Source organism: Leptodactylus fuscus, chromosome 9, assembly GCF_031893055.1.
Source record: "Leptodactylus fuscus isolate aLepFus1 chromosome 9, aLepFus1.hap2, whole genome shotgun sequence".
Classification (NCBI taxonomy): Eukaryota; Metazoa; Chordata; class Amphibia; order Anura; family Leptodactylidae; genus Leptodactylus; species Leptodactylus fuscus.
Genome location: NC_134273.1, coordinates 38,899,275 through 38,922,116, shown reverse-complemented (window position 1 = coordinate 38,922,116; position 22,842 = coordinate 38,899,275). Strand labels below are relative to the sequence as shown.

General features: G+C 41.1%; 1 protein-coding gene across 2 annotated transcripts in view; it reads right to left on the bottom strand.

The window, feature by feature from the left end:
* Positions 1-12,349: 12,349 nt before the first annotated feature.
* The window catches only part of NISCH (nischarin), a 58,699-nt gene continuing 48,206 nt past the window's right edge, over positions 12,350-22,842 (bottom strand). For both annotated transcript variants that reach the window (XM_075286792.1, XM_075286793.1), the window contains exons 19-21: positions 21,223-21,348; positions 20,323-20,484; positions 12,350-14,012 (exon numbers count right to left, since the gene is read on the bottom strand). In XM_075286792.1, coding sequence (XP_075142893.1) covers positions 13,393-14,012; positions 20,323-20,484; positions 21,223-21,348 — 908 coding nt within the window. In that variant the 3' untranslated portion in view covers positions 12,350-13,392. The remainder of the gene's footprint in view (positions 14,013-20,322; positions 20,485-21,222; positions 21,349-22,842) is intronic.

The following is a 22,842-nucleotide window of genomic DNA, read 5'->3' as shown; positions in this document are numbered from 1 at the left end:
TTTCTTTTTTATTTATAGTGCCCTCCTTAAAAGCTCTCAGGATGAGTTTCACATATTCTGAATAGTGTTCGGTGGTTGGATCTCGACTGATCTCTCGATAATAATTAATATCGGATAGGATACGGGTGGCTTCAAACATATAAGTCTCGCGATTCTGGATAACGATGCCACCCCCTTTATCTGCACCCCTAATTACGATACTCGAGTTTTCTTTCAAAGTTTTAAGAGCTCTTTTCTCCGCTAGGTTGAGATTTGTTGGGACTTTTGTCACTTTGTCAAGTTTCCTAAATTCAGACGAGACTAGAGAATAGAATGTCTCAATATTTGCCCCTTTATGGTGTATAGGGTAAAACTTTGATTTTGGTTTTAAATTGGTGGTGATGGGAACGGATGGGCCTGAGGAAGAGGCCGTTAATTGTGGGGAGTTGACTACGTGAGTAGTAGAAGGACTTCTTTCAGAAATGCGACAGGATGGCCCAGGATCAAGGGCTACACCTTTTATAGAATTGGAACTTAAATGGGTGGTAGAGGAACCAGATAGAGGGCAATCATTTTTTTCGGTGATTGCAAAATGCCTTGATAGGGTCAATTTCCTTATAAATTTGTTTAGATCCACAAAAAGGTTTAAATCATCAATTTTTTGTGTTGGACAGAAGGAGAGACCTTTTTTGAGAAGGCTGACCTCTGCCTCTGTTAGATTGTAGTCGGAAAGGTTGAAAATTCCCAACTCCTTTAGATTTTGTTTCTCTTGGGGCTTGGGCTGCTCAGATCTAGAGCCTGCACGAGGCTTTTTTCCGCCTCTACAGCCTCTTTTTCTTTTTCTATTGGGGTAGGTGGGCTGTTTGTTATCTTTCTCTTTGTCCCTATTGGAGTATAGAAATCGGAGATTCGAGTTAGTCGTGTTTGTAAAGGGGACTCTAGAATATGATAAGTTAGGGGGGTTAATGCCTGAGGAAGGGCTAAAAAACGTTCCTTTTTTTGGGGGGAAGGCTCGTTTATAGCACGCATAATCTGAGATTCGGTTAACGGAGTTCCGTAGAGCGAGTCTATGAACTCGCTGTTAGGGGACACTGGGTCCTCCAAAGTAGGACTGGTTGGTAGGGATATCGTCAAACTGAACTCATTTTTGGCAGACTCTCTGTTCCCCATAGAGACTCGGGGTACTTCTGTAAACGTAGTTGGGGGAAGTTGGGGGAGCTTTGTGTTTGGTCCGATCTCCTCAGATAGATCGTCTTGGTTACTCAAGTTTTTATCGACAGTGACCATTAAATGCTCGCTGGTGAGGTTTTTTGGTTTGTTAGGCTCCGTTGGTGGATTAGCACTATCTGACGCCTTAGTGGTTGGAAGAGCTGTATTAATTTCTTTTTGAACTATTAATTTAGGTTTTGAAGATATTTTGACCTGATTTCTTTCATTAACACCTTCTACATTTTTCCCTTTTTTAGCTCCCTCAACTATTTTGTCGGTGGATCTAAGCCTAGATTGTCTAATGGCTTGTCTGTGAATGTATTAGGTGTAGTTCTTTTACCTGGTCTAGAATTGGTTGTAGTATTTTCTTTATTCCTATTTCTCTCGCCTATAGATGAGCCTATAGGCGAGAGAAATAGGAATAAAGAAAATACTACAACCAATTGATAGCCAACTCCCCACAATTAACGGCCTCTTCCTCAGGCCCATCCGTTCCCATCACCACCAATTTAAAACCAAAATCAAAGTTTTACCCTATACACCATAAAGGGGCAAATATTGAGACATTCTATTCTCTAGTCTCGTCTGAATTTAGGAAACTTGACAAAGTGACAAAAGTCCCAACAAATCTCAACCTAGCGGAGAAAAGAGCTCTTAAAACTTTGAAAGAAAACTCGAGTATCGTAATTAGGGGTGCCTAGTCCCTAAAAAAATCATCAAAAATGAAAACGAATTTAAATACAACTTTATAACAACTTTTAATGTAGCCCATAGTTCCATCAGGAAAATCTTGGAGAAACATTGGCATATCTTAGCCAACGACCAATTCCTGAGAAAAGTGATCCCAAAAAAACCCAAGATGACTTTCAGGAGGGCTCGAACTCTAAAGAGTATTATTGCCCCAAGCAAACTGAGATCCTCTACAAAAACCAGTACCAACTTTTCATATATCAGCGGGAACGCCGGTAGCTTCAAATGTGGACATTCTAGATGTAAGTGCTGTTTGAATATAGCACATAATATGAGTGAAGTTACCAGCAGATCCACAAACGAAAAATTTTCTATCAAATCGAGACTAGATTGTTCATCTTCATACGTTGTATATATTTTAAGCTGCCCATGTGGCCTACAGTATGTAGGACGGACAACAATAAGAAACATCGCTCCAACGTCTCCAATGGGTACGAAAAACATAGTGTTTCCAGACATGCCAAGATCAAACATGGGTGCAGTTTCTCCAATTTTACTGTAACTCCACTCGAACATATTCCTACCAGTATTCACAACCGGTTCGAGGCATTAAAAAAGAAAGAGATGTTTTGGATATTTAAACTAAACACCCTCCATCCTGAAGGTCTAAATGAAGCCCTGGAGGACATCTCCTACTGAGTCACTTTATATACATATTCATATATATATATATATATATATATTTTTTTTTTTATATATTACACATAAGTTGATAGCATAGAGAAGTAAAGGTTAACTGCTATGATCTCAGCCGTAAAGAATCTCTCGATATATTATTATGTTTGTATACTCTGACCTTTGTTATGTTTATGAAAAAAAATTTTGATTCTAGTTTTAATTCTTGTTCAGTTTTAATTCTTGTCATTTTTTTATTGTCATATTATTATCATATTCACACTAAGAATAGGTGAATTTATACGAATGGTATTACTATAGTACTAGACTCTTGCTAAAAAAGGCAAATGTATTTGAATAGGATTCGTTGACAACAGTATTTTATTGGTAATGAATCTTTTAATCCATCACAATGATGTCTCTACATCTGAAACATCTACATTTTGTAAAGCAGCATCAGGGACCGCTGCTTCCATGATATGGTTTGCCCAAATATCTACTCTTAAAAGGCCCTTTGTACTCTGCTTACACTTACTGACATCCATCTAAATAAACTGCCGTAAGAATCTAATAGGCAGGGCATGCCAATGTGCTGCTGGTGCCGGTCTTGCGGCCGGACGGGTGCGCGCATGCGCGAGAAGCCCGACACACGAGCGGCCGCTCGTTAACTCGGCTCGGCTGTCTCCGGAACCCAGTGCCGTGCAATACGCATGCGCACTGGGATAAGCACACGAGCGGGTCCGACCGCTCTCCCTAGACACGAGCATCTCGGAGTGGCTATTTAATTCTATTCAAACACGCTAGATGTCTCTACAATCCACAGTTACAACCTATATGTGACCATTAAGTAAGAGTTTTAAGTAAGTAACGGGGAGATCTCAAAAACTCTTGACACGTGACCCTCCCCACCAGCCCGCCTAGGTGTAATAAGCCCGCGTTACACACGTAGCCCATACACTCCACGCTGTGCATCACATTCTACTCGTGCAAGGAAGCTCCTGCTCCTGATCCATGCTCCTGACTCCTTGTCTGGTACAGTTATCTATATTATATTATTGTTTAAGCTACGCTTATGAAATACTTGGTTACTTTATTCTTTTATTATAATATTTGCTGACCTTCATTATACTACAGTTATTTACTTTATATAGCTACAGTGATCACCAGTTGCTGGGGTTGGCAACTTTGTTTGACTTTGTTAAAATAATGCCAAACAATGCTGAGTACTTGTGTAATGGAACATTTATATTTATGACCTGCCATCCTACCTACTTTTATATATTTATACTTGTATGTGTATCTGTATTTATTATGCCATCTGTTGTTTTTATTAGGGTATATTGTGTGTTTTTGTGACACTTGAAAAAGGGGAATCCCCGAAACGCTGTGTTGTAGCGTCGTGTTTTTAAGAAAGTGGAATAAAGTGCGTACGTTGGTTTATCCCAAGAGAGTAGCGCGGTTCTCTTCATATCCATCGGTCATTCTCCTGCATCTGTTGTCCCCTAAGGGGTCTCTGGATTGAATTACTGCTGCTGCCAATCTTCCTTGTATTGTATACACAATTTATTTCTGTGGTTGCTCGGTATTACTATTTGTTTTTTATTCTCTGGCAGCATTAGGGACGCCCCCAGTGCTGTTTGGGCGCTGGTGCCTACCCCCAGTGCTGCGAGAGAACTCATTTGCATACCGACAAAAACCGGGATTCCTATGGTAAGGTGGCGCGGACAAGACAACGAAAGATAGGAGAAGAATAGCCTTTCTTAAGGCTATTTCGATGTGTTGCTCAGAAAAAAAGTGTTTGAAAGATAGGATCCCTTTAAAGTGACCACCTCCAGACTCGGTCTTCCTGCTTTGTTAGACTACACCCATACTCTAGACATAAGCAAGGTAAGAACAGAGAAAGGACAGAAATTAGATTTCAGCACAGGATTTCAAAAATAAGAGTTGATAACTCCTGTTGAAAAAGGAAATAAAGATCGCCATGTGGCTATGCAATTCCTTTTCTGCACGCCTTCACAAACATGAATGAAGGAGTCACAGAATGATCTTTGGTCGCTCAACGCTCTCTTCATATCCATCGGTCATTCTCCTGCTAATGCTGCCAGAGAACTCTCTCCAGCACCGCCTCCATCTTCGTCAGCGGCGTCCTTTTCTTCCAGCACAGGTTTCAGACTTCTAGGCCTTGGGCAGAGCAGACTGCGCATGCCTACAGGCCATGAGAAAATGGCTGCTTACAATACTGTGTAAGCAGCCATTTTCTTATGGTCTGTGGGCATGCACAGGAGAGAGTTCTCTGGCAGCATTGGTGACGCCCCCAGTGCTGTGAGAGAACTCCTTTGCATACCGACAAAAACCGGGATTCCTACGGAATGGCAGTGTGGAGAATACAATGAAAGGTAGGAGAAAAATAGCCTTTCTTAAAGGGATTCTACCACTAAACTAACATTTTTTCTAATGACCACATCGGAATAGCCTTAAGAAAGGCTATTCATCTCCTACCTTTAGATGTGGTCTCCGTTCCGTAGAAATACCGGTTTTAATCGGTATGCAAATGAGCTCTCTGCTGCAATGAGGGCGGGCCCCAGCGCTGAAACATTGCTGCCCAAGAGCTGTTTCCAGCGCCGCCTCCTTCTTGAGCAGCAACTCTGCCTCTTCTGTCTTCTGATGCGGTCCAACTTCCGACGCCTGCACAGTAGGCTCCTGTATTGAACTACAAGAGCTCTTGTAGTTCAATACAGGAGCATACTGCGGCCACCCAAAAATGGCCACCGGCTGCTCCTGTATTGAACTGCAAGAGCGGCCACCCAAAAATGGCAGAAGAGGCGGAGTTGCTGCTCACCAGCGTTTTAGCGCTGGAGCCCGCCCTCATTGCTGCGGAGAGCTCATTTGCATACCGGTTAAAACCGGTATTTTACGGAACGGCGCGGCGGACACCACATCTAAAGGTAGGAGACGAATAGCCTTTCTTAAGGCTATTCCGACGTGGTCATTAGAAAATTTTTTACTTTAGTGGTAGAATCCCTTTAAGGCTATTCTGACGCGTTACTCAGAAAAAAAGTGTTTGAAAGATAGGATCCCTTTAAACCATTCTAAAACATAGAACAGTGCTTTTGGTGTCATATGAAAGACAGCTTTTCATGTTTTCAGGCCTAGATATATTTTCCTATGATCATTGAAAAGTAATACTACATACAAAGATAGTAAAATATTGGAAAAGACCTGACCTGTCACTTTTAGTGGAAATAATTAAAAATGTTAATTAAAAACTGCCCATATGAAAATGTAGAGCTTTTACTTTACATAGATGCCTTCAACCTATAAAGCAATGGACAACCTGAATTAATTCACCAAATAATTTAATTTAAAAAAAATGTATTACCACCAGATGGGTTTCCATTTGGGAAAGCTTCTGAAGTTTTAAAGGGGGCTCTATCACTAGATTTTTGTGTTTTTAGCTGAAGATATGCCTGAATAGCCTTTAAAAAGGCTATTTAGGAGCTGCTAATCGTTTTTACAAAGACCCACTCCCCCCGTTTTTGTTAATTACCATGGAAATCTATATGCAAATCAGCTCATAGGTGAACAGTGGGCGTTCTGTGTACCCCCTTGCGTCATACCTTCTGGATGCCCACAACCAATAAGCCCTCCTTGTGCTTATTCACAGTCTCCATTGTCGCCAGTTTCTATTGAAATCATGCGCATGTGCTCCCTCCAGCGCGCTACTGTGCACGCTCCAGCACCATTTTTCCGCAGAGAACATTGTGAGTTGGCACTGGAGCATGCGCAGTAGCGTAGATGTGAACTTAGCCTTACAGATACTTGCTTCCATATTTACAGGTCCGACAGATACAGTCAGAAGGAGGGAAAAGGATTATAACACATATAAAAGCCATAAAGAGACAGAGTCGACAAACATTGAAAAAAGTTTATTCTGAAATTGCACTTTTAGAACATGGAAAAACAGGAATATTTAATAGTGCCTGAAACACAACAACATTGGTTCATCTTCTCTTATCTACCATATATATATATATATCTTGTGCTAGAATCTTGAATATTAGTGCTGCAGTTTTCTTTCCATATTCAAGAAATTGGCAAAAACAGCTTGAAATAAAGTAAAGCTCTGTGTTAGGCTCTGTTCAGATCAGGGTTATCCAAGTTTAAAAGAAAAAAAAAAGTTAAAGTAAATGCTATTAAAAAAAAAAAAGCTCAGTACTCAAGTCCCAATCTCTGTTTACAAGGGATGGTATGTGACCATTGCACCTGGTTAGTGGCTATAGTAGTCATATTACTGGCATCATGGCCGCCTTACCTGAGCCACAGTGCCAGTAGTATAGCCCATGACTGTTATGGTATGATCATTGATAGGCTGGCGAGGTCACATGCAAACAAGAGACTAGAGTAGGGGACTCCGCCATAGAGCGACCACTGGATAGTATAGAACAGATAGGAAAATGGGCTGAGCTGATCCGTGGAGTCCCAGGTGTCTGAACCCTACCGATCACTTACAGGTCATCAATATATAATCCAGGATATCCACTGGAAATAATTCCTTCCTATATTTCAGCTGGATCATATTCTGATTTTGTATTACAATAATAATGCCAGCAGTACATACAATGTAAAGTAAGTGGAAACAGGATATAAAAGTTCATGATGAGAATATTGTTATAGTATTTTTCTGCAGATAGAAATAGATCTAAGTATTAACCAGCAAGTAAGACCTGACAATGTGATGGGTGAATTGCTAATACTTTTTTTTTTTATAACTCAAATTTTTTATTGAAATTTTTTTTAAACAATAAGAAAAGAAAAAACAATTACAAGTTACAAGGCGAACACCCGCCCTGCGAACAGAAAAAGCACACAGTGCAACACAAAATACAATCATAGAAGAATAAAAAAAAAAAAAAAAAAAAATTAAAGACAAAGAAAGCAACATAGAAAAAAAAGAAAAAGGAAAAAGGGGGGGGGGGGGAGGAGGGAGGGGTTAGTGGGACAGATGAGTGGGGGAGAGGACTAAATGTGGGGGGTGAAAGGGTAGGTAGGGGTGAGTGTGAGCAGTCAGGAAACCAGTGAGAGCGCTCGTCAGGTCATCCATACCACAGCCAGTTGGGAAGGGCTCGGGAGCAACCACTGGTCAAATACCTGAGACGAACAACAAGAGTATCAATCAGAGGAGGGGTCAGAGCCCAGGAGCGTCCGGTACTCTGCAGACTGTTGAAACCTGAACCAGTAGAACCAGGTTTTGATGTACGCCTCAGTCGTGCCATGCAGGAAAGACGTGAGATTTTCCATGCGCATTATCTCGTTGACCTTCGAAATCCAGAGGGAGAGAGGAGGAGGATCCACTCGTTTCCAAAAAAGGGGGATACAAGCCCGGGCAGCGAGGATCAGGAATCTAAGTAGGGAACGCTTAAAGACCTTTACAGAAGACTCACAATGATTAAGGAGGAACAGGGCAGGGCCCAAATGGTGAGAAGTTTCAGTAAGCTGGAGGGTTATCCGCTTGACCCCCTCCCAGAAGGACGAAAGGGCAGGACAGGACCAAAAAATGTGTATCAGCGTGCCTTCCTCGTCGCCACAGCGCCAACATAATGGGGAGACCTGAGGAAACATAGCATGGAGTCTTGTAGGAACCCTATACCATCGGGACAAGATTTTGTAGCTGGCCTCCTGGTGGCGAGAGCTGATGGAAGCAGTATGAGAAAGACGAAAAATGCGCCTACGCTGCTCCTGAGAGAGGGAAAGGGATAAGTCAGATTCCCATTTCAACAAGAACGGCGGAACAAAGTCCTCCGGAGGTTCAACCAGGATCCGGTAAGTGAGCGAGAGGGAGTGGCGAAGGGGGCCAGCACCAACACAAATCTTCTCCAAGGGGGTAGGTTCGACGCGGAACTCTGCAGGAGCAGGGAGAGAATGTAAAAAGCGACGAAGTTGCATCCTCCGCCAAGCATCCAAAGGGGGCAGCTCAGGAGGAGCCTGGGAATTCAGAAGTGTAGTCCATCCCCCAGCGTCCTGGAAGTGACAGGCACGGAAAATCCCATGACGGCGCCAATTACGAAAAACTCGGTCAAACATTCCAGGTGGAAAGGCAGGATTGCCCAGCACTGGGAAAAGAGCGGAATCCTTAGGGAGGAGAGTGGAGCGAACAAGGCCCCTGGAGCAAATCCGAAGCGTGGGACCAAGGGTAGGGTGAGAAAAGAGAGATGACAATGAGGAGGAGTCCAACCATGGGGCAACCTGCAAAGGGATCGGAGAGAATGCCTGTTCGATGTAGACCCAAGGTTTAGAAACAGCATGCCTACACCAGTCCACGACACGAGTCAGGTGGGTAGCCAAGTAATAGGACTTCAGGTCCGGAAGCGATAAACCACCGCAACTCTTGGGACGAAAGAGAAAAGCCTTGCTCACTCGGGCGGGTCTGCCCGACCAGATGAACTTCAGTTGGATGGAAGTAAGGGATCTAAGAAAAGACAGAGGGATGTGAATGGGAAGCGCCTGCATCAAGTAGAGAAGACGAGGGAGAATGTTCATTTTAAAAATCGCGCATCTCCCGAACCAAGTAAAGGCTCCAGCGGACCATCGAGTACAATCAGCCCTGATAGACGCCAGAAGTGGGGGGAAGTTGAAACGAAAGAGATCTTTCGGGTCCGGAGTAAGATAAACCCCCAAATATTTGAGAGAAGTGGGGGCCCAGTGAAAAGGGAAAGATTGACTCAAGGAGGTGGCCGCCGAGGAGGAAAGGGTCACATTAAGGGCTTCCGACTTCGAAAAGTTGATTTTAAAATTCGAAAGGGTCGAGTAAACCTGAAAGGCAGACATCAGAGCTGGAAGAGAAACATGAGGGGAGGAGAGAAAAAATAGCAAGTCGTCTGCATAAGCCGCCACTTTGTATAAACAGGAAGAATGAGCAGCGCCTGAGATGTTCGGGTTGGCTCGAACCTGGCGGAGGAAGGGTTCAAGAGTCAGGACGAAAATGAGAGGCGAGAGGGGGCATCCTTGCCTAGTGCCATTTCGGATAGGGAAGGACTGGGACAATAAACCGTTCACCCTAACCATCGCTGTAGGGAGAGAGTATAGAGCCATGATCCAACTCATCATGCGATTTCCAAGACCAATATGTAACAGGGTCTCTTCCATGAACCGCCAGTTGACCCTGTCGAAGGCTTTCTCAGCGTCAGTTGAAAGAAGCATGAGAGGAGAGCCCGATTGTTTAGCCCCATATAGGAGGTTGATAGCTTTGGTAGTGAATTGCTAATACTTACATAAATACATATATAAATATCTTCTCATACAGAAATGCTGGACTGAGGTGGGTTAATCTGGACTGGTTATATCCTATTAAAAAAGCAGATATTGGGAGATGCATGTAAAATGTCTTCAGATCTTTTTAGAGTCAACATGCTGTGTGGATTATTATCTTTACAGTGGTTGCAACTCAATTGTTCTAGAGGGAACTTACAGTATGTTTATACATTAAAGGGGTTCTCTGCTTTATAATATTGGTGGCCTGTCCTTAGGATAGACCATCAATATTAGATCTGTTCCAGTATAGCGAGGATCCCAGTAATGTTAATATGCCAGAAGCCATGCCACTCACTCACCATAGACTAAAGGTAGTCCATGGATATTAGAAAGTGGATAACCCCTTTAGATTAAAAAACCCCAAACCACACAGAGCATATGATAGGCTCTCCCTAGTGGTTTCTGCAGTTTACCAGTGACATCACCTTTGCATTGCTGCTTCTTTGACCATTCAGATTTTACGCTCCATAAACCCCTTTATATGTAAGGAGGACAGATGGAAAATTGGATAGTGTTTTAAGGTCTATTCCCATCTCGGCGTTTCAATATGAGATAGTGTTAGGACTATTGTTTGTAATTCCTGGTCATTGTGCTATGTAGTTTTCAGAAACCCTGTCTATCTCCACGAGCATTAAATAGGTCCCAACATGTATCTAATGTATCTAAAGTGGGTGACTAAATTTAGGAATACAGGTGCACACCTTTTTTTTGGTCCGTGTGCTAATGCACTGCTTATAGGGGGCAGAAATAAAATGTTAATGTACAGAATTGCCCACTATAACCAATCTATGGATTTTGCTAAGAATTCCAATTGCTCATGAAACAAATTCAATACAATCTCATAACATCCGATCTATACTTTTCAATAGGAGTTCCGGAGGTAGCCGAACACTACTTCGGTCATCTTCAGATCCCTCATTAAATGAATGGAAAATGACAATCGTCCCCCCCCCCCCCCCCCATTCTCCTGATCAGCGGGGGTATGAGCTGTCGGCACCCACTTATCTGCTATATATCGTAAACTATGAAATGGGATAGCTTGCTTAGATGGGAAAGCTTCTTTACTAAGCCACAGTGTCCATCATAACCACTGTGTGCTTGTATAAAAACACAGCATAAGCAACTACCAATAGACATGCAAAATCGTGTTGTTTTGCAGAGCTGGTGATCTCATACCACTCATCTTGGAACACAAGAAAAAAAGGGAAGGAAGGAAGGAAGGAAGGACACATCCAATATATAGATCGATATAAATGTATGTATATTACAAACCTGGTACACATCCTTGACGTTCTAATTCATTTACATCTACTTTGTACATGTGAAGAATGCTACAAATAAACAAGGCACGTGTTTGCTACACAGCAACATCAGATTTCAGGAATTTTAATTTATGGCCTATCTTTAGGATATATGGGGCCACGTCCGTTGTCTATACTATACTGCATGGAGTTGAAATCAGTATTGTGGCTACACACGGTCACTACAACTCAGCTCCCAATGAATTAAAAAGGAATTGAGCTACAGTGCGGGCGTCTAACCACTATACAGGGCACAGAGCCAACTGTTTCAGATAGAACGGCAATGGAAGTGGTCTTGCACAGCTTAAGGATAGGTCATAAATTAAAAATTCATAGACAACCCCTTTAATGCTCTAGCAATGTGTTTTACACCTGCACCTCTTACTCAGGGACACAGAAAGGCATCAAGGACTGTGTGTGGCCCTCAGGTTTTGTCCCTATGCTAAGACATCACAGCCATGTGACATATGAATAAAAAAGTTGTTCATTTCTGACACTGCTTTATGCATTTGCCACACTTTATGTTAAGTATCAGGATAATAGAAAGTGAATGTAACAAATAGGTTATGCAGATTTATGACCATTATTGATATACATTTCCTACCATGACTCTTTGTACATGACCCCAGTACGTGTAATGTACTTACAGAGAGAAGCTTGGTTTGGAGAATTCACAGCAGCAAATACCATATTACATACAATATTTATAATACATATTACAAGAGTGAAACATACAAATGTGAGCTGGCTCCGCTGGAAGCTTTGTGCAAAATACAATACATTTGCTGAATAAGGGTTACATACAATATAATACAATACACATACAGAAAAATAGTCATTATTAGCATGCACATGTACAGCAAAAACTAAATAATAGTGAAGGAACAAAAGGTGAAGCCCATATTAAGTGTAGTTATAGCTTACTGATCTGCGAGTTTTAAGAAAAAGGTCAGGTAAATACTAAAACTCTGTATTCTGCTCCTAATGTGTACACTGACATGTCCTGGAAGCTGAGATATGGGGAGCTGCATGGCTGAATCCACCGACTAAAACTGGTGGTCACTAGTGTTGAGCGAGTAGTATTCGATCGAATACCTCCTGGCATAGCAATGCGTGTAAGTGGCCGAACACCAAGAGGCTAAACGCTTTGAATATTCGATGTGTTTAACCCCTTGGTGTTCGGCCAATTACACGCATTCCTATGATGGCGAGGTATTTGATCGAATACTACTCGCTCAACACTAGTGGTCACCAAAGAATTGCCTTCTTTCACTGGGCCACAGCACTCAAAACTCCGGGCAAGCGGACATTGATGGCATTTCTATGTTATACGCCAAGCACATCTGTCCTGAGATAACCCTTCTGCTTAAAGAACTGATAGGAGACTCAAGTCTGAGTGACTGACAGCTCTACATATATCTAAACTCATACAAGAGAAGATGTCAATCACTCCATGTAGGTACGAGAAAAAGATTCACTACAGATTCTAGGTCTTTACTGCTTTGGCAAAACAATCGGGCAAAACTATTTTCTACATACATACCGTATCATTCCTGTTATCTCCCTAAACCCTCCTATTCTTGGCGGACTGTCAGATCTGATATCAGGACACTTAAAGAGGACCTGCTACCTCTCCTGATACACCTGGTAAACAGTTCCCCATGAAATAACAATTCTAAAGCCTCTTTCCTTATAACGTTGCATTGTGCTGTTCTTCTGTTATTTCTAATAGAAATGTATGAATTTACTGATAACTGGTTGTTACCATTCTCCTTGTGAAAGGGTTGTACCCCTATACAGTCTGGTACTGGATAGTGTCAGACTATGTAGAGACACATCTCTAACTGGTAACAACCAGTATTCATTCACTTATACATTTCCAGGAGGAATAACAGAGGAACTGCAGTAGTATCCAGAACTGTCTTTTCATGGGGGAATATAGGTATTTACTAGAGATGAGCGAGTAGTATACGATCGAATACCTCCCGCCATAGGTATGCGTGTAAGCGGCCGAACAACAAGGGGTTAACACATCGACCAATCGATCGAATACTATTCCCTCATCTCTAGTATTTACTAAAGTAGACAAGTCAGGATAAGTAACAGGTCCTCTGTTTTCCTAGTGTTTGCTCAAGCGGGTGCTACAGATGCTGTCAATGTCAATATATATGTGCATGGCAAAGCAGCAGAAACGCCATTTGGTTTCATTATATGTACGGTAACATGTATCTTATCCGGTCAACTCCAAAGGTAATTCCCTACCACAGAGTATTTCCCACTGGCGTGCAAGTAGTGAGATGAGCTTCTCACGGCAGTCGGCACTGGGTATAAAGATGTACCACTGGACCTCCCTATCTCTGGCACATGATTTCTCAATATCAGATGGGCTTAATGATTCTCCAAAATGGTCCATAGATAAGCTATGCATCAGGTCCTGGTTGCTGGAGTCGTCAAAGACAAATGTCAAAGTTTGGGGGTAAGTTTGATAACCCATTAAAACGCGGTCTAAATCCCTTATACGCCTCCCATCCATTAGCTGATACTTATCTTTCTTCGGGGGTTCTTTGGCGAAGTCGGGGAGTGGGTAACTAATGTAATCTTCATTGAACAAAAACAGGTCTGAGCTTGTGAGGATGAGGGTTCTTGGTTGCAGCAAAGCTTCATGTTCAGGTTCTTGTGCAGAATTCACGTGAAATGCTAGAACGTAAAGCAAAATATTCAAAGATGGTAATATCCCAGAAGTGTCATTCTGTTCCGTCACTATGTAGGTGAGGTCTCCAATTTCCTCTTCATTTGGATATATGAATTTCACTCTGCTGGAATGGATTAATTCATAATTTTCCATTCTTCCTAAAAATAAAAGAAAAAATACATAGTTTTACATAGCAAGTCTCACGTGGGGAAAAAGTGGAGTCCCGATATGTGATTAGGCACAAATATGCAATTTAACCCTTTCACTGCCAAGGGTCTCTGGAAATTTTGCACCTCCAGTAGCCAGAGCAATTTTCACAGTTTTGAGACGGACAAATCAAACCTAAATTGCAACATTAAAAAAGCATCCAACCCTCCCATACCTATATATTTTCTTAAAGTACACACCTGCAGCATTGTCAGAATGCCACTTGGTACTGTATACGAACAGGCACCTTCGTGCAATTTTGATTTAAAGTGAATGTTTTATGAAAAAATGCAAATAAATGTATATTAGTTGCTAAAAGCGGAAACCAAACAAAAAATTAAATGCACCAAACCTCCTAAAAATAAGAGTTCAACATGTGCAGAGTTCATACATATCACTATGGCCTACATCCGCATGCACACGTCTTCAGAAAATCGCTAGAACTGGAAGAAGCAAAAATCTGCTTTGAAGCCGGAAATGTTAAAAAAGTATCATCCTATAAAATGTAGGGATTACACACCATAAAAAGTAAGTGAACCCCTAAACTTTATATATTTTTTGAAAGTAGACAACCTGAAGATTACAAATGTCTTAATGGGTCATCGATAGCCACATCCACCTTCATGCAATTTTGTGACAAACACAAATAATTTTTTGAAAAAATGCGCTAAAACACATATTTGCACCTAAAACTCATGTTCAAACTCAGATTCATATACAAAATACATTTAAAATAATAGCTTATGGTGTATACAATGTGTATATATACTATATGTACCGCAAACATCAACTACAACAAGAGCTCGGACTCCCAAAAACACGAATACAGAAGACAAGCAGGATTTTGCTGTTGTTCACTAATATGTTAAAAAGCTATACTGCACCTACCAAACTGTGACTGTGATACCAAAATCTAACTTTTTTCAGATTACACAGCATACCGTATATAAAAACACAACTTAATATTTCATATATACAACCACTTTCATGCAACGTTGCAGCAAACAGAGATTGCAAGCAAAAATTGTACAAAAATTCAAATTTGCTACTAAAGTGCGGCTCAAGCAATCCCTTTCTGCAAACATAATGTACTTTCCAAAAAATTGCAAGATATGAGGAGTTCATACATACCACACATGTATATTTACAGGGGCGGGTGTTAAAGAATCGCCAAAATCGCAGAAATGCGCCATCCCATTTTGTGCGTGCAAATTAAATAGGATTTTACATAAAATTTTTATTTTCCATCCCCCTATAAAAATTTTAGCAATGTATACGTTCATCTCTAGTGATAATCGTTATTACTATTATTATTATAGTGTTTAACGGACATCACTAGAGACGTATTTTACTGTAGAACGCTCAGGTATGGACAGGACAGGGATTGGGTGAAATGTAAACTTTATTCATGACTTTGTGTATATGTTGTGTAAGTGTTTGGTGCGACTTTTTTTTTGGCGCTGCGACCTGGACAATGGTAAACATCTGGCCAATAAAACGTAAGCGCCAATAAACTTCCTGGTTATGTTTAGAGGGTATTACATAAGAATACCCCACTAGTAAAGCTCAGGGGGGAATGATATTATACCTGTACGTGACAATCAGACAGCAAAAGTATAGTATGCTCCCTGATTGGCAGTAGAAGGGTTAATAGGGACAGAAGAGTCCCTGCCACCCCCCTCCTGGTATCGCATACAAGTTATGCACAGAGTCAGATTGTTGCTCTGTCTCTGTTCATGCTGCTGGGCTGCTCGTGCCCTCCTTCCTTTCCTGTTACAGTTTGTAAATTGCTTGCTTAGACAGGAGGGGGGGGGACATTTTAGAACCCTATATCTTTGGACTGCATCAACCTATCTTGATGTTTCAAAATGCATTTTAAAGAGGAGACTCATCTTTAACATGTTTCCAAGAACTTGATGATACATCTTATAGTTTTGGAGCAATTCACTGTTGAAACGCTGTCAGGAATTGAGATCTGTAGTTGGATCTCAATGCCAAATAGCCAAATCGCTCCAAAACTGTAAAGTTCTATCATCAAGATATCATTTTAAAGACGAGATTCTCCTCTTTAAAATGCATTTTAAAGCATCAAAATATGTTGATGCAGTCCAGAGATATCAGCATTAGTAGGGAGGATGTAGTAGCTACGTCCTCCGCTACTGAGGTGCCACCTTGGGAGGACGTAGAGCTACGTGCTTGGCAGTGAAAAGGTTAATTCCATCTCCTAAGGTGTGGGCGTATCACTGGGATATGCCATCATTTTAAAGACCAGCAGGGTACAATCTTTGGAGCCCTCAACAAAGATGAGAGGGGAACACAATGCTGGCTTAGTGCAATGTCCCCTTCTGTAATTCCCAGCACAGCGATTCCGCAGCCACTTGGATGTGGAAGGAATCACAGTAAAGGGGATTCAGTGGTAAACCAGCTTTACAGCCCCTTCAATATCACGATCAGTGGGGGTCCCCGGGAGTCGGAACATAAAGTAATAGCAGGTATTAGTGATGCTATTAGACCTCTCTCTTTTGGACATTCTGCTTTATAGTTATTTTATATCATTTAGATTATTTATTAGCTGTATAATTAAGGTTTTATATTTTGGACTGAAACTTCACATAATGTATGTAATACATGTACAGAATGTATGTATGTAATCATGTACAGAAAATAGAATAAAAAAAAAACTACAATCAGAAAATAAAAACTATCTGGTTTTAATCAATACAGGAACAAGGAAATAAGCGAAATTCGTGCAAGGTAACTCAGCTACTGATAGGGAAAGCATTAGGGGGACTAACATCTACGCTTATAACATAATAATAATGTGCTATACGGGATATGAAGGAATATGTAGGTTTCAGATATCCTACATGACTGTCAGACAACACTATGGTTGGTGATAACTTCACAGTAAGCTTAGCTCATATACAAAGTTATAAACAGGATATGAGCTTCTGCTTTCAGGAAAACAAGAGTCTGGGAAACAAAGCAAGCCGTGTTAATAGGCACAAGGTGTCCAAGTAGCAGGGGGACGCTATGACGAAATACTGGTTTGCACTGCAGGCTTTGGCATAATTGAGAATTGGATAATAAGTGGTAATTCCTATTCCAAATGGTGCAGACAAATTCCTGTAATCTGACATCTAACAATCCTTCTTTATGAACTGCAGTATGACGTGTAAAACAAGTAATAGAATTTACAGTTTGTGTTAACATTTTATTTTGGTCTACATTCCTGAAAATTCCCTGTTGTAAGTAAATTTTACAGATTGCTGACCATTTGATAATCCACGGTATTCCTGTTACAGAAAGTAGTGGTTTATTACTAGGAGATCACATTTTCTAATATGGAGAATGACGGGGATACAGTGTTAACTTCTACATAATGTTGGTTGAACCAGTTAGGGGACAAGTGAAGAATTGGGAAGTTGGATTTCAACTTGTCTGATCATGCTGTTGTCAGAAAAGATAAACCACGGCCAGAGGAACCTGACGGACGCTTATCCACTCTGTCTACTGAAAACACATGCAAGCATGGTCAAGCATGGGGACAGATAAGAGAGTGCTCGGCTGATAACCATCTAAAATGTATGCCATCTGACTTCTTTAATATCAAAATTGGTTAGGATCTTGGTAAATGGACCACAATGATCACTAAATAATGGAATATCCTTCACAGTGGCACAGTTTGCGTGCTGTACAAGAACCTGCAGCATTGCTCCATTCAGGTGGAGCCAAACCACAAAGTGCTACTAAGAAAATTTGTACAAAAGCTTTCCCTCTCTATTACAGTCATTTTTATTTGGTATTTTGTCATTGGGGGTTAGACTAGAACCTGTGATGTGGGTGTCATATTGGCATATGTATTTATTTTAATTTTTACTTTTCTATGTATTTATTACATGGTGTCCCCATAAGGTCATAATAGGCCCATTTTAACAGTAATTTTTTGGGCGGTAGAGGGAGGTGATTTTACCTGCAACTGGGGCTGATACATTGCAGGAGGAACGTAGCATACAGCAAGGGATGAGCTGCTCTGGGTCCTCTAGAACTCAGAAACTCTAACAGTCCCAGAGCCCTGATGGATCATGTGATCGCCGGGTTAGAGGGGAGTCGCCACATGGCAGCTCCTATAGCCGTGTACAAAGCGATCAGGAAGGCAGGGACAGTAATAAACCATCCCTGCCTTCTCTAGAGGAGCTCTAGCTGCAGTTACAGTTGGCTTCCCAGTTCTGCAGCTGCACAAAACTGCAAGGACGTATGGGTACAGAATAAGAAAGAAACCACCTGGACATATATACTCTATGGGCGATCTGGAACTGGTTAAAGAGGTTGTCTAATTTCAGACCAATATTAAGAAACAAATAGAATTGTTTGTATAACGACAAGTTGCACAATTTTTCAATACACTTTGTGTATCAATTCCTCATGGTATTCTAGATCTCTGCTTGCTGTCATTCATTCTGATTACCTCTAGTGGATGAAATTCTGAATACGGTCACGTGATATAGAGTCCATGGTCATGTGATATACAGTCTGTGCACTTGTGATATACATGGTCATGTGATATACATACAGGTGCATGACTCGTTACCAGGCAGATATCCGATTACTGTGTGTGACTATAACCAGCTGTGCACTTGTGTTCATCACATGACCATGGATTGATTTTTATCCACTAGAAGTAACAGAATGAATGACAACAAGCAGAGATTTAGAAAAGTGTGAGGAATTGATAAAGAAAGCATATTGGAAAATTGTACAGTTTTTCATTATACAAACAATAATACTTGTCTCTCAATTTTGGTCTGGAACTGGACAACCCCTTTGGAGCGAGTCTGGTAACCTAGCATATTAACCCAGTTTAGGATCACCAGAACCACAGTTTTTGCAATATGCAAATGTTCTCTTTGGATCATTACTGCTTACCTTTCTGGAGCAACGGTATCATCCTTGTTGCTCAAAAAAAACAGACTTCCTTTACAGAGTATGTAAAATTAATTTATTTTTTTTTGGTCAGCATTTCTGAAATTAAATGTTATCATATACTTCATTACTGATTTTTGGCTCTTTTCTGTGAAATCCTTCATCAGTAGAACGTGTCATTTTTTCATTCAATATTCCGTTCTTCCAGAGCTCTGATACAGAGTTAACACACACACTGCAGACTTAAAAGAGCCTAAATAGTCACTGGAATTGAAAGTGAATCCTGTTTCTAATAAGACATATGTTTCCCCCTCAGCGGACATAGTAAGGGCTTTATTTGGAATACCATGAGTGGTCGGCATTCTTCACTTTTCCTGTTTTTGAAGACTTATTTTCTCCTTGACAATACTTCCTGACTTACACACAAAGCCGGACTAGAACGTCAGTGGTTGTTTAAGCCGGTCTTCCTGGTTAAGGCACATACTAGAACCTAGAAAGATGCACGTTTCAGTAGGAAATAAATCACCCGGCTTTCCCAGACTGTCATCTTGCAGTGAAACATCCACTATTCCCTTGTTATAACATGGAAGATTGCCGCAATCTTCATCAGACCCATAGAAGTGAATGGAGCACCACCGTTCCATTTACACAGATTATTTTGGGGGACATTCTGAGTCAGATTTCTCCTGTTCTCTGCAGATTCTGACAGTATGACATTTATCCCCTATCTTGTGGCCAAGTATAATTGTGAGAGAACCAGTCCCATCCTTGCCTGAACTAACAGCATCACACATCCACGTATATGGATAGATAGAGGCAGCTTAAAGAAAAAACAGCTCTACTTTAAGGTACTGTATGAATCTGTTTCTCCAGAAGGAAATATCATTTATTATTAGTGTTCTATTACATCACCTTTATCCTTATAAATGATATCAGACAATGAAGTTTAAGGGGTTTTTTCCCCCCCGAGCTTATTAATTGATGACCTTTCCGTAGACTAGGTCTTCAAATAATGACTGGTAGGGGTCTGACACCAAGGTCTATTTATGGCTGATAAGCTGTTTAGTACATATCATGCATTTGTAAAGAAGCTTTGCTTGGTATTGCAGCTCAGCCCAATTACTGGAATGGGACCGAGCTCTGAAAAGGACATAAAACCAAAGAATGTGGCATCACATGGGCTCTACACACCTCTCCAAACAGGTGATCCACGATGATCCCAGATATTGATATTTGCAGTGATATTGCAGGGGAAGGTGCCTGCACTGACAGCTCCTCCAGATGTCCAAACTTTATGACAAGTGTAATCTTTTTAACTAAAAGTCTTGTGCTTCTTACCTGTTTTCTTCTTCCCAAATTCTGAATAGAAGTCTTTCTCAACTGGTTCAGGAGACGGGGTTCGTTCCAGCAAGGACAATGCAGACATTAGGTGTTGTATGAACGTATGTGTTGTGTAGCTGTCCCTGGTCAGACATGTTACAACATGATCTGGAGAAGAACCTGGCAGCAAAACCAAGGGTCAAAATTACATTTGCAATTAAAGGGGTTGTCCCATCACAAGGATCCTATCTATACTGCTAGTTTATTTGGATTTAAGACTTTTCCTAAATGCACTGCTTTATAAAAACTTCTTTGTTTGACCACTATCTTAATTTATTCACTTCATTGTTTACACTCCGTTTCTATGGCCCTTGGGATTATCTGCTCATTTGTCAAGTGATGTAGCTGCCTGCTCTCAGGGGGGAAGGGAGGGGCTGGGAGCAGCTCTGAGTTGTTTGAGAAGCTCCGCTACTTAAATGACACAGATAGGGGAGGTGAGTGCTCTCTGATTTCTGAGCTCTTATCAGTCGGTTTAATTGAATTTGGCTCATAAGAGCTGAGATAGGGACTCCGTTACCTCTGTATGTAATGCAAACTGACTCAAATCCAGCTCTGCTACATCCGCTTCACACTGTGGTAATTCATTTACAACCAATCCCGTGCAAGTGAAACCCTGCCCACCTATGTGCCGAGAAAAGCAGGAAGTGAAGAGAGCACAACAGCCTGCAGGTTAGTGAACAAGCGTCACGGGAATACCCCTTTAAGGCCCAGTTCACATCAAATGAGGCCAAAACTCACAAGAGGTGACAACACCTCACTTCACTATGTAACTAAATACATGCATATCTATAGAATAATAGATTTCTAGCATTAGCCATACATAGTATGAAAAACCTAGCCACAAAAGAAAGATCTTACCAGTTATTCTAAAGAATTGATCAAAGAGTCCAATGTTCACAGACTGCAGGTTACTGAATGCAATTGCAATGCAATAGCAATAGTGAAACATGTCTGATGAGTCTGATCGGAGTTGGATGCTGTTATCTAGAAAAGAAGAAAACAACCAAGAAAAAAGGACCATTGTAGCCATGATATCAATGACACCTTCATACGTCAATTGCAAATACCCAATGTCATCAAAAATGGTGACAGGTCAGTTGTAATTCCTATTATTCAGCAGAAGACCGAGAAATAAAAGCAAAAACCTTTATCTACTGAGCCTAAAGTTAAGCCGTCAGCATGACAGTGCAGTCCAGCCGGAGGACCTGTGGGAAAGAATCCATATAACGTGTAACTTACTGACAGATTGGAATCTCTGCTCATTCTATGTCTATGTGGACAGCTTCAATGACTAGCAATCATGACTTGGTGAGTGTGCACACACAGATACCTATCAATCACTGATAACGACTAGATAGGAGCATTCAGATGAGATAAAAAATTCATTTTAGGTATGTTTCGCTCCAATCGGGCATCAGATTTGATTTGGCCCCCCAAAAATTGGCCTTTTTTTTTGGACATGCGGTATAATAGTCTCAGTCAATGACCTACTTCCAATAACCAGGAATTAACTTAAGTCTGTCATTGGCTGGTTTCGATCATGTGGTTGAGTTACTCTTGGTCACTGACCTACCTTCAATAAACGAGAGGATCCTAATGTAAACCAGCCAATGACTGCAGTAGATTCAGAATATCAGCTTACAGCTGTCATTTTATGGTTTAGATCAGGTGAGCTGGATTAGTCTTGGTCATTAAAAATAGATCAATGATTGAGAGTTACTATTGGAGTATTTTGTATACATGGTACTATGACTGAGCGTTACCTGGACCACATGATCTAAAACAGCAAGCTTACAGCTGCCACTGGCTGGTCTACCTAAGGGGGCATTCACACGGAGTAACGCAGCGCTGATTCTGGCATGATAACTCGCGTAAGAATCAGCGCTGCAAAACAGAATCCCATTGACTTCAATGGGTTCCATTTATCGCGCGTAACACACTAAAATCAATGGGTTAAAAAGCTTGCTGAACTCATTCCTAACGCTGTGCTCATGATTGTTCTGGCATCTCAGCAGCTCGCTGGGACACCATATAATGAGCTTGTTGTTAGCGCCGATGATCCCCCTCAGCTCCGCTTGAGAACTCTGTTGACTTCTGGCAAGGTTCATAGCTGTCGTTGTTTTAGAATTTTGCAAAAAATTAAATTTTCTTTTTCCCGCCATGTTTTAAAATTGGCAAATTGCCAATTTGGATTAAAGGTGTTTTTCCATCCAGTGTGGCAGCATGTTGCCTGCAGCAGATCAGATAATATGCAAATGCATGTACAGAATGGACGAGGGTTAGCTGAGTGTTTACATAGAGAGATAACAGACTTGATGTTATCAGAACCTGAGATAAGCTGCTGCAAGAGCAGTTTAATATAGTATGTGAATATAAATTCATAACAGTCGTGAAGCCATTTCATTTACTAAGATAAAAAGTAGCCTATGTTTTGGGGCAACAAGGTGGCTCAGTGGTTAGTAATTGCAGCCTTGCAAC